We start from the raw sequence: 19056 nt of genomic DNA, 5'->3' as shown, positions 1-19056 counted from the left end.
TAACACCACTCACTACTCTTCCCATCCTTTGTTATTTTGTCTCTTTTTGGACTTCAGTTTGCTATATCTGCCCATAAAACGCTGACATTCACCTCTCACTTCCATCTCAAATTTCCCTACCTCTGACCACACTGACAGCATGTGGCAATCCTACTTACCTCTTGGTCAGCACTCTAAACTCCACAGCAGTATCTGATACCTGGAACTGGTCAAGAAGCAATTCATCTTGCAAATTCCTGAATTGGCAGAGGAATCTCACCATTTTGCAGTAGCCAACTTATTCTGTGACTGATCTTGGCCACATTTAAACAGACAAATATATTTTTCCAATAGCTGTGGGACATGCTTTTTCTAAACATGATAGTACAAACTGATAAACACGTAAATTGTTTTTCACATTACATGATGTAATGAAGTAATCTTTACCTTAGGACTTTCATTTTCCAATTCATTTACAACTTCGCAAAACATGTCATTATGACCGGAAAAAAAAATCCAGAATGCATTCACATTGCTCTTCCATAAGGACATCAGAAGAGACTAGTTTTGTAATTATCTAGCAAGACAGTCAGTAAAGAGTCTCAGTTCCTTAACAAAATCCCTGGGCTTCAAACTCATTTATCATATTGCTTTTTATCTTTAGGAGTCAGAGTCAGTGATTTTAACTCCCTTCGGTGATTATAACACAATAGCACAGCAAAGTTTTAGAATACTACAGATTTAGATCCCAGTGCTCCTACTACCACAAACACTGTAACATGTAGTGACTGTTAGGCAGCACCACACTGGGAAGCTCAGTCTCCTTGCTGGAACAATCTTTAAATAGTATTAACTGCTCAAATTCATACTACAGCAGTGCTAGAGGGTTCCAACAAATCCTTAACAGAACACAGTACATATTATTTAAGCCATCACGTAATTGGCTTGTATTTGTTTGAAGTTCAGCTCTCAAATAAGGTAAAGTTGGCTGAAAAGGGAAACAAAAATATGCATTTTGACCTAGCGAAAGACAGCACTGATTTTTCATGACATTTACGAAAAGAATGAGACTATTAAAAGATGTTCTACTTGATCAAAAATAAAAATAAGTTGGAAGCAGCAGCTTCAGGTTCTAATGCTGTTTTTACAGAGGGAAGAAGAATATGTCTATATATTTCAGTTACACAAACTGGAAAGCTGAATGTGGAACAGAAATGCTAATAAAATTAATTTGTATTAGACTTCCTCAAGTGCTCAACACCCACCAGGCAAGATTTAGGTGCTTATATAATTTGGTAAGACTTCAGAGGTAGCTTCTGAGAGCTGCACTCTGCACTCTTTTTAAACTTGGCTAGTTTAGATGCCAACAAGGGATCTGGTCGCTCTTGAAAATCTGTCCCTTACTAGGTTCAGTAGTCACTCTCCTGAATGACAGCAAAGGGAAATTCAATATAAATTATTCTGAAGATCTGAAAGATTCTCTCTCAGCATGATAATTACTGTGTTTCCATTTCTGTTAATGACGTTAAGAACTGAAAATAAGCACTGGTGGAGGATTAAGTAATTATGGAGTATTAGATGCATTTGAAGAGCAGGGTCATAGAAAAAGAGAGAAGGAGAAAAGAGAGCATGCTGTGGGCTGCTCATAAGCCTGAAAGCTATAAAATATTCTCCTTATTCACAGCTTGCTAATTGTAAAGGACAGACTCACAGTAAAGATCAACTGTTCTTCATTGTCCCTGCTCTGGAGAGCTACAGCCTTTATGGGTAAGTAAAACTCTTTAACCACAGATAGATGTGATCTCTAATATATTATTAATTTTTTTCTCATATAGGAATTGCAAGTGTATTTGATGATAGAAATAAGAAACTAAGTTAGGATCCTTTAAATATGAAAGTGTAATTATAGGATAAAGGCATTATAATACGTGACCTGAAATGTGTCTTATTTTAGACAATACTTAAGTTAGTCACATGCAAACAAAGGTTTGTTGAAACAACATTAGCAAATTGTGAGGATGGCAATGAAAAGGAACTTAAAGCATTGGAAACTTAGGAGCCTTTGTGAATTTAAACATTTTTAAAGGAACTAAAATTCTTAATGCTGCATTTGACAGTACAACATACGTTAAAGCAAAGCTGCTCACATAAGCCTGTGCATACTTACTGTGCTTTGTAAAGCACCACAGAAAAGACTTGTGCTGCATTTAAATGGTCTTGTCTTTGAATATGCTTCCCTATGACTCAACCGTTAGCCTAGATAGAGTGTAAGCCTTTAACTATAAATGTTCTGTATAAAAAGGAATGACATTCATACTGGATTTGAAATACACTTTTGAGATTTTAGTTTCCATTATTCTTCAGATCACTGAAAGATACCAGATAACTAAATCAAAAGATAGAGCTTTCTACCTTTGTTCACATGATGGTAATTTACTCCATAATTAGACCCCACAACATCAGCGGATCTTAGTAGTACTCAACATGTTTAAAGGTGAAATTATTTAAGCGGAGTCTGACAACTGAACAGCTGCTTAGAATTTCATTACTAGCCAATTAAATAACTAAAGTGAAGTCGAACCTCTTAGTAGTTTTTGGACACTCAAAAAGCAGGTTAAAATACAAATTCGAAGCACCATAAACAGTATGGGAGATGGACAAAAAAAATATGTGGAACCAGTCAGTATTGCACAGGCATTTTAGCACTGTTTCTAGCCTAAACCAGTTCTATTTGAACAGATTTCTGTAGGACTGCTTCTGTTCTGATTCAGCTGGAGATAGCTGAACTTAGCTTTGTCATGGGGCATTTCTTCCCTTCCATTCCCACTTTGTTTATGTGGACCTGTTTTATCAGCAGATATCTCAGAAGAATAAGCCCTGAATGATGGCAGCTCACATAGTTTTTACTTCTACCTTGTTACCGCTCTTTACAGCATGCATTTGGCCACCCAGTATTGTTTCTGCTCCTCCAGTATAAACCTTTGCGAAGAAAATAAATATACAGCAAGCCATACACTTATTCCCTATTTGTCAAATTCCTTTTCAAAACAAACATTCATGTAAAACACCAACAATTTAAGCAATTTTTAGACATAGTCTGTTAGCTATATCACACTTCAATACTAAAACGATCCTTGACAGTATCATAAATCCTTTGTGTGTGGTTCTCAGCCTTCCCCAGCACCTTACTAAAGACTATTTCCTTCAACAGCATTATACCTTAATGCATTAATACCATGGGGAAAGCTCACGTTCTGATTTTAATTCAAGCTTCTTCTCTTTTTTGCTTATAGATTTTTAAAGTAGCTTGTCAGAGGCAGTTAATAAACTGGAGCCAAAGCTTGTTGCTTACTAGTACCTGAGGGAAATTCTGCCACTCTTGTTGAGTTAGGATGTAGACAAAGTCAATAAAGCTACCCTGACTTGTACCAGCTGAGAGTAGGAAAGACCAGGTCCTAAACTACACAGTTTTGAGCAACAAACTCCTCAAAGTGTCTCAGCTTTATTTCCGTTATGTGTTTTTTATTCTTTGTGAAACAAAGCTCTGACACTTGAGCAAAGACAGTGGTGGACAGTAATACTTCACTGCCTGTATTTTCGTCTTGCTCATTTATAAACTCAGTAGCTTGTTTGTGCCACAAGGTCACTGACAATCTGAAAAACCACCATTTTGGCTCTGTGACAATCCAAATTATTTTCTCTACCTAGTCACCTAAAACTAGGATCCCTGTGCTTTGGATCGCTCCACCAGAAAAAGTGCTTCATTCAGTACTCACTCCAGCAAAAGCATAGTGACAGCATATTCTTGTCTATAAACTGGTATGGGGATTTTGCTGGGGTGTTTTGTAGATCAGAGTCTAAAATTACTGCCCTATTTAGACACAAAATACTTCAGGCTAATCTGTTCAGCTTTACTAAAAGACCTCTAGAAGCTCCAAAGACAACTCCTTTATTTCCTCTATATACCCGTATAAAGTGTTAAAAAGCACACTGCATCTGCTAATGATGTTTTTTTCTGACTATGGTGGACACTCCTTTAAAAGACTTTGTTAACTATGACATAACACTGGAGAATTTAGCCAGGTATCCTATGTAGATAAATCTCTAAAGAATTTATGTAACACCTATACAACAGAAACCATTTATCTAATGAGAAATGCAAATGCCTTTGGGAAAGACAGGTAGCAATTGTCTTACAGGAATATTTAATGTTAGAGAAGCAGGTAAACAGTTTTCAGGAAAAAAACATGAATACACATCCACTTAAACAGAAAAATTAGCCATTGTTTCAGATGAGAGAATATTTTTGAGAGAGTAAGAAATACCAGAAACATACTTGGAGTAAGTACTATTCAGCCAATTTGCTGAAACATCTTACACTCCAAAAATTATTTCATAAAAAGCATTTCATCATTCAAACTTTTCTATGCAAAAGTAGTACAATATTAAGAAATCCAATCACAAAGTAGAGTAAAATGTACAAACACAACACAGTAATCGAATCTTATGACTCTAAGTTCTCCCCTCACCTCCTTTATTAAATTTTTCCTTCTTTTCTCCAAATCTCCTCCCAAACACTTCAGTATGCTTTGATATTAAAAAAAAACTGTCTTAAATAACTTAAAATGATTTGTAAGGGTTGCTTCCTGGCAAATAAGAGAAGAACTGCTGAAACTTTTGAATCTAAAATTCTAAGTTTTCTGAAAAAAGCTTTCTTGCTTTAAGCTTCTTAAATATGAACTGTGTCTAAAAATACACTACAACTGAGTGTACACAAGCTGCTTTACTGAATTTATTTCATTAGTACATCCGGAGTTTTCTCAAGATGTCATCATGTGCAAGCCTGCTCCCTTTCCAACAGGACTGTTGGATATAATCCCCTGCTTACGCTAGCGGTGGCAGAAGTCAGCTAGTCGGAGTTCCCGACTAGCACGTCCTTTGCAGAGCCGAACACTGCACTCCAGCCCTCCTCGCAGGCCCCTCCAGTGCCCAGTCAATATCAACCCACCTGTACAGCGTGACCTTTTAATGTAGCACAGGTACCACTACACAAACACATTTAAGTGGAAAAAAAAACCAAGAACTACAATGCCTGAACCAAATTTGCAAAGGTTAGGACAACTGTTCTTGTCTGCTTACATAGATAGCTAAATATCTTGGAAAATACAATTCTTGTTACTCCACAGGGAACAACCACACAAGTAACAAGTCATAGATATCAATAAAGCAAGGTATCAAAAAGAGATTGAGTAACCTGGGCTTAGGAGTAAAGCTCTAAAACATAGGTCACATTACAGCAACATGTTGCTTGTATTAACCACCGATAGATCTTGTAAGGTTACAATTTTTAAAATGTGTCAGCTCTCAAAATTATCTGTTTTCAGTATGAGCTGTCTTACACTGCATAATACAGGCAGAAGTCCCTAAAAAAAGAAACCTCTCAGCACACCTGCTTTGCAATTAGCTTTGAGGCTATCTTCCAAGCATCTTTTCTGCATCCCTGTAAAGTGATATAATGGGGCTGAATCACATGTCAAGATCAGCAGAGTTCTTCAAAAGCTTCAGGTAATGCCTTCAGAAAAAGGCTGACAGAATTTACACAAGTTCCCACTGTAGTGAGTTATTCTGGGAACTACTTAATTCATAAGGAACCTCAGTAACTTCACTGTCATCATGTGGCACCCGTACCTATCTCAACCTCAGAGGCAAGATCTTTCTCTTTGATGGATCTTTCCACACCTTGGGTGGATACATAAAAGCAACTAACAAGGACAAAACAGGTGTATGTAGATGATGAGTTGCAGACGAAAGCTCTGTCCTTTTGGGGATTACTGTAATACACTTTTTCAGAATTCACCGGAGAAGTAAGGAAAAAAATGTCTTTTGAAGTACCATGATGTAGCTTTACATTGTGTGATATGTCTACATCACATATAGCTACATACATACAGCTTATGCCACATACAAGTGGAACACAGAAATGCCCTGGGCCTATGAGTTTCTCTGCATAGACAATAATCCTAAATTAAACCCTGAAAGCTCAGGAGTTTAAACTAACTGTGGGCCCTTTACATTGCACCTGTTTAGGTAGAGTCCAAGCTTAGAAAGCCAGTATTTGTATTTGTTTCATTACTCAGCATCTATCCTGTTAGCCTTCAAGCTACTCAGATCCCCTGTTGAAACTTCCTCCTTCAGTCATGCCATGTGGCTGGGTCTTCCGCTCTACCTAGTCCTGTTCTCTAATTGTACGCGGTCATGCTCTCTTCACTGCAGCAATGCATGTTCTGGCTTTAGCTGTACTAAAAAAAGTATTTTTAGGTGTATTACATGTTATTTTTGAGCATAGTGCATTTGTAGCTATCCCTAAAAGTCTGTCTTGTAAAACAGCATGCTGGTGTTCTCATGCCTAGTTGTGTAGGAAATTAAAGTATCTGGAAGCTCAGGCTCCAGCATTAGCCTACCAAACCTGCACATATTAAACAGACCCGTTCTGTAAGTAGAGTGTTATAGTTTTATCGGGCACATAACAAGGTGCATGTTTGTATAGGAAGTTACAGCAACATTTAATTTCTTAAAGTGAATTTTGTTCCTATTCACCATCCCTCAAAACAAGAATAAATTTAGCAGAATAGGACTAAGCAGCTTTTAATACTATGGGTCATCTCTTGAGCACATACGTTCCCTCTGACTGCACTCAGCTGGCTTTCTTCTGACTTATCTCCCTGATCTATTTCAGGTTATCCTAAGACAATCGTATCTTTCATCTTAGCTGTTTTCAGTCTGGATGCTGCAGCCTTTCTTCCTAAAGAGCCTATAGGGCACAGGATCATTCACAGGCTGGTAGTACACCTGCACCGCTATCAGTATTTTCCCCTTGCCTTTCCTGTATTCCCTCCTGGGCAAAACTCAATTACCCAAAAATAAGTTTGTTGAAAATCAGATTTTTTTTCCTGTCAAACTCCATTTTACAATCAATTGACATTTTTCTCACCATAATATATCAATTTTAGTTAACACAAGGAGTGTTCAGGGCTTTCTCCACCTCTGAAACTGGATTTTGCTGTTAGTTTACTGCAGCTATCACCTTCCGATCATACCACACAGCTGCGTTTTACTGACATAGTTTCAAAAAAGCTCTCATTCCTGTACTTACAGCTTTGTACTTCAGTCATTGCACTGTAAAATTCTATTCTTCAACCATGCAATTCCCCCCCCCAAAATGCAGCATTTCTAGATCTCCACTAACTAGCTGTTAATATGTCTAAGTTTTTAACTCATTTATGTTTTTAAGTTAGAACTATACTTACTCTTTCATCATGCAGGGGCAATCCTATTCTTAGCAAAGCCACGCTCTGAGGAAAATCACTCCGTCAACCATTTGTACTCTTGCACTAGCAGCTTGCAGTCAAAAGTCAAAGGAAAATCAAGTATTCTGGACAAATTGCACGCCAAACAGATAAACAATGAGAAACTCCACAGAAATAAAGACTAAGTGGTGGTAATCCGCTCCCCATCCCCTCACAATGCTCTTCTGTCTAATGTTCAGCATTTAATCTTAAAAAATCCAACACTCCGTATCCAGCCATAGCAACCACATGCAGATCCACTTCTGTTCTTTCCCTATCTTCCTTTTCCACTTTACTGCTAGGTGTTCCTACTATTTTTCACCTTGTTGTTTGACTAAAGATACTGGAGGGGAGAGGGAATTTAATGCAACACATAACAGCACCAAGTCAGAGAAAGAGCATTTGTGGCTGTCCTGGCTATCTATGACAATTATAGAATTTCTAGGCATGGATTACATGAAATTGTCTTAACTCTTTTGTAATTAATAGAGAACATTAACTGCTAGCCAATCAGGCTTGAACACCTGTTTTCATCACCCTTGCACCCTGCAGTTCAAGCTGAGCAGCAAAAATCTCTCTTCAACCTGCTGCACTCATTTTCTTCTCTTGAATAGTAAAATGTTTAAGGTGGATTATAAGCATGGAACAGTGCTCTGAAGACTTCAGAGTAATTCAGTGCAATCCAGAAAGGCTGCAAAAGCAATGAGTGAAGGCCAAATTTTGTGGATGATACTGAAATAGTCGGCTTTCCTTTATATTCTGTTTCTTAGCAGCAAGTATTTTTAAAGGATTTATAGAAACTGTAGGCATTTGGCTATTAACAAGGAGAATGTTTACAGATAGTCAAGACCAGGAGAAAAAATATTGGGCAGAATATGACGAAAAGAATACTAGACAGAATATTGCCCTTTTCAGATTCTGAGAGTAAAAGGAAACCTTAGCATCTTTCAGACATGAAAGGTACATGCCTAATGCAGACAGATGTATTGAGTGAAGTGATCTGTATCTTCTCTGACAGATTTCAATCAAGACTTGTGAAGTTTGCCAAGAAATAAAACAAAACAGCTGGGAAAGGATTTAGTCTTCTCCTTACCCTTAGGAGGAGAGGAGCTTTAATTCCCGGTTAATGACACATCTCCAGCCTTTTAGGATGATCTATACCAGCCATCCATTCCTATTCCTTTCCTTAAGTCATTTGCTGAGAGATGCAGGTAAAACACAGATGAAAAAGCTATATACACCTACATGATCATCAACTATAGGACTGCCCAAGCTGAAGTAATTTAGAGAAGTTCCACGTGTCATTCCAAATGGAGTGTCTTAGCTTTCAACTGTATGCAGCCCCACAAACTGAATGATGCCTTAACCTCAATTCATCTCAGCTAAACCAAGAACATTCCAGTAAGTGTCCAGAAAACTGCAAATTAAAATGCTTCCTCAAAATCTAAAAAATATTTCAAAATGTTAATTTCTTCCTCCTTCTCTATAATCTATGCTAATTTTTAATAAAGCAAACACGTCCACAGAGCAAGTCATTCAGTCCACAGTTACTTTCAAGCAACTTCCACTCAGGAAAACCTCAAAAGAAAAGCAAACCATCTGCTCTCACATACAGTTGTTGTCATGATTCTGCATAAACTAGCTAGAATTTTCTTGCTTAGTATAATTCAAAACAAAAATCTACTTTTACTGCAAATTCTTTATAGTTACAGAATAGGTGAGTAATCTAAAACACTTTACAAATAAAAAGTCAAGTTGTTCATAATTGTATCTCTATCATCCTTATAATATTGGTTTTAAATTCTCTCAAATTCTTTTTAATGATTTTTTTCACCAAGTCATCACCCTTGAGTGCAATGATGAAGATGCAAAGCATCATCTAACATGGCTGTAAGTGGCTTTTTATAGAGCCCTAAACAACAGCTTATCTGATTTATGGGGCAATTTTCCTGCCATGGGTGTAAAAGTCTGGATGGAGGATCTGCCCCTCTTATACTTGAGTTTGCCCATCAGGATAAGATAGTTCTATTGGAAAGAATACAAGTGAGCCAAACCCCAAGACAATCACATCTTTCTAAAGATGGAATATAATAATTCATAACTAGAGAAATTCAAGAAGTTTTTCTCAAATTGCACCTTCCTCACCCTTGTCCTTCCCTTTTCCAGTAGGGTCTTTGAAGTCAGAAGTTTTCAATTGTTCTAAACAATTACTTAGCCTTTATGTTCCTGAAAACCACGTTAATTTACTTTCCAGTTTTAAGTAATATCAGAGTCCATGGAAGAATCCTCTAAAATATATTAAAGGTTTGCAACAGAAGAATAAGTTTAGCATGTGAGGTTACTGCAGAAAAGGGCCAATATTTTAAGCAGACACGTATGGGTAGGCATTCTGCTGGAATAAGTTCTTTCAAGCCCTTTGAACTCCCACAAGCCTAGTTCCTACACCTCTACTCAGTAGTTCAGGCATAGATTCATGTGATTGCTTCTGCCAAATTAATAATCTAGCTTTCAGCTCGAAGAAACTGTTATACTTCATTCTTCAGAGACTTCTAGGTTCAGACCCTGCATGGATCAATGAAAAAAAATAAAATCAGAACTTTCCAAACTAGCGTCAGAGTTCATTTTCCTTGAAGAGTCAATTACTGAACCTGATCAATGATTCTGTTGAAAAATGCTGACTCGAGAGAAAGAAAATATGCCATGAGTAGATGTTTATTCTGCTGAAATTCTCCTCAGAAACCTGGCAGGCAGTTACTCACACTGGTCAACCAGCTGGCTAGCCTGGCTGGCTTCTTTCCAGCTTGCCTACCAGCCGGCCAGGCAGCCCCTCACTGCCAACTGGGAAACCAGCAGATTTGCAGAAACTGAAACAAATTATTCCGTTTTGCCTTAAGTTCCAGGATATCAACATTCTGTTCCAGCACAGGATGAAACAAAATGGCAACAACCCAGAGTTTTCCACAAAACATTAATACCCTTTCCTGGCCAATTTTAGTCAGAATCTGTATTCGTGCTGTTATTAGCGCCTCTCCACAAAACAGTTGTGTGTCTTACAGTGCGTTCTTTGTAATTCCACTTCAAAAGCAAGGACTGGAAAACAATGAGTATTGAGCAATCAGTCCTATGTTGATTAAATTAAACCAGTTTAAGTTACAACATATGAACATTCTGAACAAGAGTACTGGAGAAGACGGTTCAGTATTTTAAGACTGCTACAGTTAAACACTGTCTTCCACAAAAACAGCTTGGTCAACTACTTGATTTTGCTGCTTATAGTACTAATTTCACAACACAATAGATTGTAAGCAGATGGGCTGTTTTCAAGGACTCTGCCATCACACACATGGTGTTATTCCACTGATCTGTTCCCCAGAGAAATAGCAAACCACCTGGATTTCTAATTATCACTACACCAACCCGCTAAGGGTCCAGACTGATGCAGGCTCTGCTCTCTACTTGTAAAATAATAATCTCCTCCAATTTCTGCTGGCTTTTTGTTTTTCAGATACATCTTAAACATAACAGAAAAGTATTTGAAAATATCATAATTGCCCTAATTAGTGGACAGAGTACTAGAGATTAAATGAATTAATCTCAGCTAAGACATTTGGGGTCTTGCTAAGGATGAAGTCATACAGTTCAGCAGATCATTCATTCTCACAGGATCCTAATTCATTTCAAATTGCTCTATCACCCACCTTCCACTCACCCCCCAACTCCCACTAGATCTAGTTGAAGATCAAAGCTAATTTACTTGTCAGGTTGCTTGGGTGACTTTTTATTATTTTAGTGGAAATTGCCTCCCAGGTGTACTTCATTCATACAAAATCCTATATTCAGCATATTGTAGCAGCAAAATCTCATAGAAATGGAAACCAGTGACTGAAGTTATTTTTTTTTAAGCAGGTCAAAGGAAATCATCCTTTTGTGGACCTATCTATTCCAGAAGTTCATCTTTCTGCTAATAAAAAAAGGCAACAAATCAAGTAATCTACAATTTTAACACTAATCTTCCTATCAGTTTTATGGCTGCATTGCCCTTAGAGCACATGATTTTGAAAAGCCCATGAAAGGAGGAAAAAAAAACCTGTAGCTACTTTCAGCTACAAAACCTCTCTCAGAAAGATCAATGCCTACAGACTGTTTCTTACTCAGAATAAATTAAGAACATTGAACAAAGTTCTCCCCACACGGATTCTTCCCTGATGAACCCAGGCATTCTGAAAATGGCAACTTCTTTAAAGCACAAAAACATAAAATTGTCACTGTTCATAAATAACTACCTTTCATTTTTTTCCCCAACCAAAACACTATTTTTCTTCTCAAAGGACAATAACAGCCTTTAATAATGCTCTATTTGCCCTCCCTTATGTTTTCTTCCTCCTCTCTTTTAAAAAAGCTCAAGACATTACTACCTCTGAAGTGCATGTTCCTGCACGCACTAAATTCACACATTCTGACTTACCCCCCCCCCACACACACACACATTTACTAATGGAAACATTAAGGAGAAAATTAAGGAGAGAGAAAAACACTGAATCCATTGAACAAAAAGAAACTATGAATTATGAATCCTAGCTAAGTACTGAGGAATTTCTGGGCCACAACTCATGACTCATCTTTTTCATTGAAACAGTTTGCAGAGCAGAAGTGTTCCACAATACTACAGTTCTAGTAATATTTTACATTATGTCCTACTAAAAGTTAATTAGTTCAGCCACTGGTTTCCTAGTGTGTGTATATATATGTAATTTCTTAGATTGATTTCAGCCATACTAGCTCCTTTTTCAGGAAGGTGTTTGAGGAACTTTAAGGGCAGAGGGATCAGTTTAGAACAAATCAATAAAATAAATGGCAATGAGTTGTCAGGACTGAATAGTATTCCCCAGAGTTTAAAAGGGGTTCAAAAATGAATCATCATATAGTTAACTTATGTGCAGAGTACCATTTAACCAACTACAGGATTAATAGAGCAGAAAGCAGTACAAACGGCATGAGCTTACAAAAACATTTACAGAGAATTCGGGAAATTACAGTGCAACAGTCTGATCTCTCCACAGGTAAATCGTAGCAATTGTAGTAAAGCATAAAATCAGTATACAGACAAACATGGTAAAACGGGAGAGAATTTATGACTCCTGCAAAAGGAAGTGATGCTCAGTTTTCTCCCCCCTTCCCTCCCTCTCAATATATGTATTTTTAAGGAGTGGTATTCACCACCTGGCAAGAAGGTGAATAAAGCTGGCATAGTTAATAGGGCATTTTGGATTTCCACGAAGCGTTCAGTAAGGTACATCAAAGCTATCTTGGGCTAACATAGACAGTTACCTGGTGAAGGCAAAAGAGTAGAATAAAACGAATGCCTTCACAGCAGAAAGTCATAATTAGAGATTATCTTTGATGGAAACTGCAACATTCAGTGTACTTGAACGATATTGAAATAGTGGAACGATAAAAAATTTACTGATTGTTTGGAGTTATCAAAATTGAAAAAGACTGTAGAGAACTGTAGAAAAATATTATGATACTATATGATTTGGGATACAGAGGCAGATCCAGTTCAGTGTTTGTAAATGCAATACAAACGATATTGGGAAAAGGAGTCCTAATTATGGATCATGACAGGGTCTAAGTTAACTCCATTTGCCTAGAGGAGATCTCAGTGATTCTGAACAGCTGTAGAAAAACAGCATTTGAAAGCTTAAAAAAAGAAAGAGACAGAACATGGTGACTGCTGCTTCAATCTCAGTGCACCTGTATCCTGAAAACTGCTTAGAATTCATTACTCATTCCCCCCACCCCCACCCCCCAAAAAAGAAAAGGAATTAGAAAAAATGGAGATGTGTAATCACATCTTTCATGGGAAGAAATACTAAATGAATTATCAGAAACATTACAAAGGAGGGATGTAATAAAAATTGATATAATTACGGCAAGCATGGAAAAGGCAAATGGCAAATGATCTTTTTTTCCTCACTAAAAGAACTTGAAGTGTAGTCTTGAGCTTTTCAGTGGGCATTTTGAAATAAAGGCAAGTATTTACCTCATACAATAATTAAATTGTGGAACTCATTGTCACAGCATGCTATGGAGATGAAAACTATAAAAGAGTTTAAAAAGCAACTAAATTCATAGAAGCAAAATTTATCAATAGGTATTAAGTATAATAGTGTAAATACTGTATGTTTCCAAAGTCGAGGTCTCAAGTTGCCCGAGATTAAAATATATTACCATAGCTGCTTTGTTCTCACATTCTTTCAGTGCTTGCTACAGGCCACTGTAAGAGAGTAAATACACAGCTAGTTGAGGGTATTTAGAATTACTAACTCGGGTTAGGTTCTTAATTATTTCTTTCTCCTTTCCCCTCAAACTTCACCACAATTATTGTATCTTAAGTTCTTTTTCCAGAAGGAACTTATCTCTGCATTTTTATGGCTGCATAAGAGCTATGTGTTGTCTGAGAAGCGGACTGAACCCTTGCCCTCATACTTCAGAAGATGAGATTATGGTCAACTATTGCTATTGGAAAGAAATACCAAAAATCTTAAGTATTTTTCACACTGGCTCAACACTGTTTTGCATCCCTTCCTGTTCAGAATCCCTGAGCCAACACCTGGAGTGCCTCAGACTCTGTGGAGGTGACATGGATGCTGAAGAGCAGATACTTGAAAGTCTAAATGGGATTCTCCTGTCTCTTGCTGAAGATAGCTAAGTATCATTCTAAACCACTTTCTAACCATTTGCACAACCCAAAAGCATTCCTTGGCGCTTTTCATCTATTGTGATAATATGTATCAAAACAAGTGATCATTGCTGGAACTATCCAATTCTTCAGCCTTTTTTGTTGTTCAATTTTCTCTTTGTATACTCCTAAATCTATCTGTGACCAGATAAAGTTACTGATCAAAAACAGCTGAAGTTGTGAAGAAATTACCAATCTCATTCTATTGAGAAACAAACTCTTAGGATTAAAACTGGGATGATCCAATTCAAATATAGGTTTAATATAAACAGACTATTGCAAAGCACTCAGGTCAGACATACAAGTGGACAACACAAACCTCTGGAATACATTTCAAGGAATATTTGGTAAATTAGGTGAAACTGTTAGTAACATCTAGAAGAACAATGCTCAGTCACTTAAGTCACACAAGTTACTGATCTCTATGACTAATTATATAACACTAACCACCAAAATGCACAATTTATTCATGTAATAGGAAGGAGTTAACAAATAATGCATTCAATTTTTAAGCAACTGAACACATTTCAATTTATAGCTGCTTATTCTACATTACATATAGCAGTCATAATATAGATGAACAAAAAAGATTTCTGAAAGTAATCTTCGTATTAATGAACATTCAGGCTAAAGTTTCTGAAACATCTTCTGAAACACAGATGAGTCCCTCAAACATGCAAATAATCCCCAAAATTAGAGCAAAACAAACTTCCTAGTTATTTACAGACTTTATCTGAGCTCCCTGTTTACCATCAGTCTCATCTCTCCTCTAAGTCTTTGCTTACTCCTTTTCTGGACCTCTACAAAAAAAAGTCTCCAGAAAGTTAACAAGTGTAAATCACTAGATAAAACAAGTGTGTGTTGGGGGAAGGATTAAATTTCAATCAAATTTTTTCTACAAGAGACAAGGAAAATCTTGTCCTTTCACTCTTACTGAGGGATCAGTTCAAAATCAGTTTACTAGGAGTCTAAATATTAAAAACGTTGGTGACAACAGCTGTTTATGTTGATGTCACCTTGCTTTTCACTTTTTAATGTAGTGCCAACTTATTAGTGGTATTCCACAGTTTTGTACGGAAAGATCTGGCCAATCTGCTCAAGTCTCAAAGTCCTTTCAACATTTCACACATCTTATTTGTGAAAACAAATTTAGAATTTGGGAAGATACTAACAAGGCCTGTCAAGGGGTAATTGCTCATTAATTGAGGATCTGTTTAGTCTTTATTGAGGCTGCAATAGCTTGTTTTACCTGTCAGCATTCACATGGCAGGAGTTCTCTTCTTCAGGGCACAGGGGCTTAACCAGCTGCCATAGTGATCTGGCTATATTGGTTCAGCTTCACACAGCACACATGCACACTTTGTAGCTCTTAAAGAGTTATAAAAACACATTGAAGAAATAAGACAGTAACAGCTCTAACCATTTCCAAGGTAAATATTTCAGACCCTAAGATCTGAATTTTCAGACTTTTGCAAGTTTTTGGTCTTGTCTCATTGGCGATACTACTTAATCTGGACACAGAGTAATTTTTCGAGATCTTCACTGACATCCAAGGACTGCTCTGTACTAGAAAGGATCCAAGTACAACAAGTGAACTATATTTACTATTTGTTAGCAAATAGAAGGTTATAAAGCCACGCTTGTAGTTAGACATGTGACAGCAATATATCTTAGAAGTTTTCTTTCCTTTTTAATGTATAACAGACACACCTGTAGATGCACTCAGCATTCTAGGCCAGGAAAAGCAAGGCATGATGTTTAAGCAGATACATTAGAGGTATTCTGAGAAACTTGCATCCAAATGAGCCTTTTAGTATCAAATGAAGCAGATAAAATGCTATGCAGCTTGACAGCTACAGTTATGCCAACTTTCACATACAAAGCCAGAACTCAACCTCCTTTTCGTAAATTGTAGTCTTAATTTCTAAGAAGATGTAGCTCTGTTACAAAAGCTTATTAACAACTTTTTAACTATATCACTAGTGCATGGTGCTATAGTATTTCCATATTATGCAGTTACAAAATCATCTTTTAGAAAACACATACCCAGGCACCCCATATTTTTAAGCATGCAGAAAAATCAACATTCAATAAACAGTATTCATTATTTGAGACTGACCAGGGGATAGGCAGTTGAAAGCAAATTAATTGAATCACCTACGTATCAGTGCTCAGACTACCACATTAGTATGTCCAGGTTGTGTATTAGACACAGTCACATTATATGCGTAGTTGTAGTCAAAGCAAAACAATGAAATGTATGGAAATGGATGGATGGCAGTGTAGTTTGATATCGTGAATTATTGCTTACTGTAGCTTTCATACAATAATGTTTTTGGAAACAGGTCAGACAGAGCTCTTCCAGTTGTTTGTTTTTCCCCTTTGCTAGCTACAATATCAGAGATATTCCAGTTCTTATACCAAGGAAGGCAACCAATCACTTCACAACAGACAGTGTGCTTAACCAGCTTAGAGTAAACAGTCACACACAGACACCAACAGGAAGAGAACAACCTGCACAGTTTTATTTTCACCATTTAGAGTCTGTGCTTCCTTTAGTCAGTGTCTTAGCATAAAAAGGCCTCCACCAGCCAGACAGTAATTAACAACTGGTTCCTATAGTTCCGGTGAGGTGGTCTATAAGATCCCTGCACATTTCTCTTGAGGTGTCAAACCTGCATTTATTCAAATCTCCTGGCAGATGGTAATTTACTATTTTAAGGCAAATTAGTCATGTTTTTGAAGGAAAAAAAAGCTAAGGGAATTGACTGCTCTAATTACTAGTCTAATAAAAGGTATTGTGCCTACATATAAATTAATTGTTAGGCCATACATCAGGAATAGAATATTAATCCCTCACTTGCCATGTGTTATGCAAGCTTCCTTTTATAGCCAGAGAAGATGAAGATGTTTTCCTCTGCTTTGCCACCTGTGCTTCAATTCAGCATAAATTAGCCAGAATAGCCAGATAGACACTTGTTGCAATATAAGCAGAAGAGTGTTCCTGTATATTTAAACTGAGACAATCTTTAAGTACCTTGTTAAATCAGGACCTTGGATTCCAAAGATACACACCCCAAACTCTCTGAAACAAAGCAACATGTAAATAAACAGTTGTAAGCCTGCTGCTGACATTGTTAACACTCTTATCATTACAGAGCAGAGATCCTTTAGCCTACTCAGAGAGAGTGGGATATTCCTAACTTTGGCAAAAATCCTGAAAGGCAATCCACGATGCGCAGTGAAAGCAGCCCAGGTGCTTTCAGAGATAGCCAAGAATGGTATGTTGTACTAAAGCATTACTACAAGGCATATTACAGCACATTTCCTCTGTGTTTCCACTCCTGAGTTTTGTTTCATGGCTACCAGTCATTGGTTTTGCAGTTGCAATTTTTTGATTTCAGTATGGCCAAAACTCAACTCTCCTTTACCCATGCAGAGGAAATGAAGAAGCCGTGTATTGAAGCAGATTTGATTCTAACTTTGATACCTTTGCTGGAAAGCACAGACCAAGAAATGTTGCTTCATGCTGGGAGGGCTATTGGCCGCATCTGTTATGACAACCGTAAGTAGCAGAGAGAATTCTCTTTTTCCTGGCTGTAAAGCATTATTTTATAAGGCATTATTATGAAATTCTTCATGGACTGCAATTTTTGATGAGACCTGAATACACGATGCCTTTCTATCTCCAGTTAGTTATACAAGTCACATAGCTCACAGCTTCCATGCTGAATATAACCCAAATACCACCTAAACTATGAGCTTTTCCACTGTATTTTTGCCTTCAAGATAACGTCTCTCTCAGAATGAAGACGCACAAAATTCTCTGTTCTCCAACCACAGGAGTAGCAGAGCTTCAGAGATTTCAAACTATTAACTCTGCCATAATTGCCTTAGACTCAAATCCTGGACAGCTTTTCTTCTTCCAAAATAGTAACAGTATCTATAAAAGCAAAACATTTTTAGAATTGCGTATCAGAGGGGAAAAAAAAGGAAAAAAGAAAACACGCCACGCAGAGATACTGTCTTAGTTCTTTTCTAAGGACCATGGCTTGCAAATAGGAAACCTCGCTTCTCCAAACTTTGCCAAAAGGGTGGTAAAACAGCTTGCCAGCCACTCTCACAAGTAATATTCCTTTTACTTGCCCCCAAAGCTGTTGGTTCTTTTTGTTTGTTTTTTGTTTGTTTAAGACTTCTAATTCATCAACTAACCAAAAAGAGCTATTATATATTGGAGGTAATACAGTACGTTCACTCAGTACCTTTTATTCTTTCCTCCACCTTCGCTTCACCTTCTCTTCACTTTCCAGCATGCACCTGTGTAGTTTTTTTTCTAGAAAACTGTAGGTTAGTCTCTCTGTACTGCTCCTGTGAAATTCAAGGACAACAGGCACCTAGTACAGATTTTACTAACCCTCTGCAAATTAGATAGATGTATTTGCTGAGGGAAGTCACATAATCTGAAAAAAATTTCCCCAGCACGATCACAAGTAAAGCTTATACCATTACTATACATCAATATCCCCACAGCATATGGTCATATTGCAAGTCTGCTTCATTTCTGTCAGAACACAGGCCAGCACAGATTTGACAAGATGACTGTTCACTAAGATCTAATAAAGACATCATCAGCAATAAAGGCACCATGGTAAAATTAACTTTAGTACTTTTTTTGATTAAATTACAATTATATCCTACAGTAGCACCTGAATACTCTTCTAGTGTCTGTCTTGCATGCTGTTGATTTCAGCTGCAATCCTGTGTTCAAACCAAGACACTGATTCAAATTCTATGTCATAGTACTGCTAAACAACCACTGACAAATTCTGCGTTTCATAGCTCTTAGCATTCTCAAAATCATTTTAGATAGACTTCATTCATTTTAAGATAAACTATAAAAAAAGAAAAATTAGTGTTTTCTCAGGAAATTCTGCAGCTGAATGGAGACAACTGCTAGTACACTAGAATTAGGACTAGATTTTTTATTTT

The 19056-nt window shown here is 37.2% G+C and overlaps 1 protein-coding gene across 1 annotated transcript in view; it reads left to right on the top strand.

Annotated features, from left to right (window-relative positions):
* Nucleotides 1–1608: 1608 nt before the first annotated feature.
* LOC134142576 (rap1 GTPase-GDP dissociation stimulator 1-like) overlaps nt 1609–19056 on the top strand; it is a 36371-nt gene continuing 18923 nt past the window's right edge. The window contains 5 exon segments of the mRNA XM_062579784.1: nt 1609–1648; nt 1651–1746; nt 13922–14032; nt 17226–17348; nt 17507–17632. Coding sequence (XP_062435768.1) covers nt 1609–1648; nt 1651–1746; nt 13922–14032; nt 17226–17348; nt 17507–17632 — 496 coding nt within the window.

This window comes from Rhea pennata, chromosome 7, assembly GCF_028389875.1.
Source record: "Rhea pennata isolate bPtePen1 chromosome 7, bPtePen1.pri, whole genome shotgun sequence".
NCBI lineage: Eukaryota > Metazoa > Chordata > Aves > Rheiformes > Rheidae > Rhea > Rhea pennata.
The sequence above is the reverse complement of the archived record's forward strand: the minus strand, read 5'-3'. Positions and strand labels throughout refer to the sequence as shown.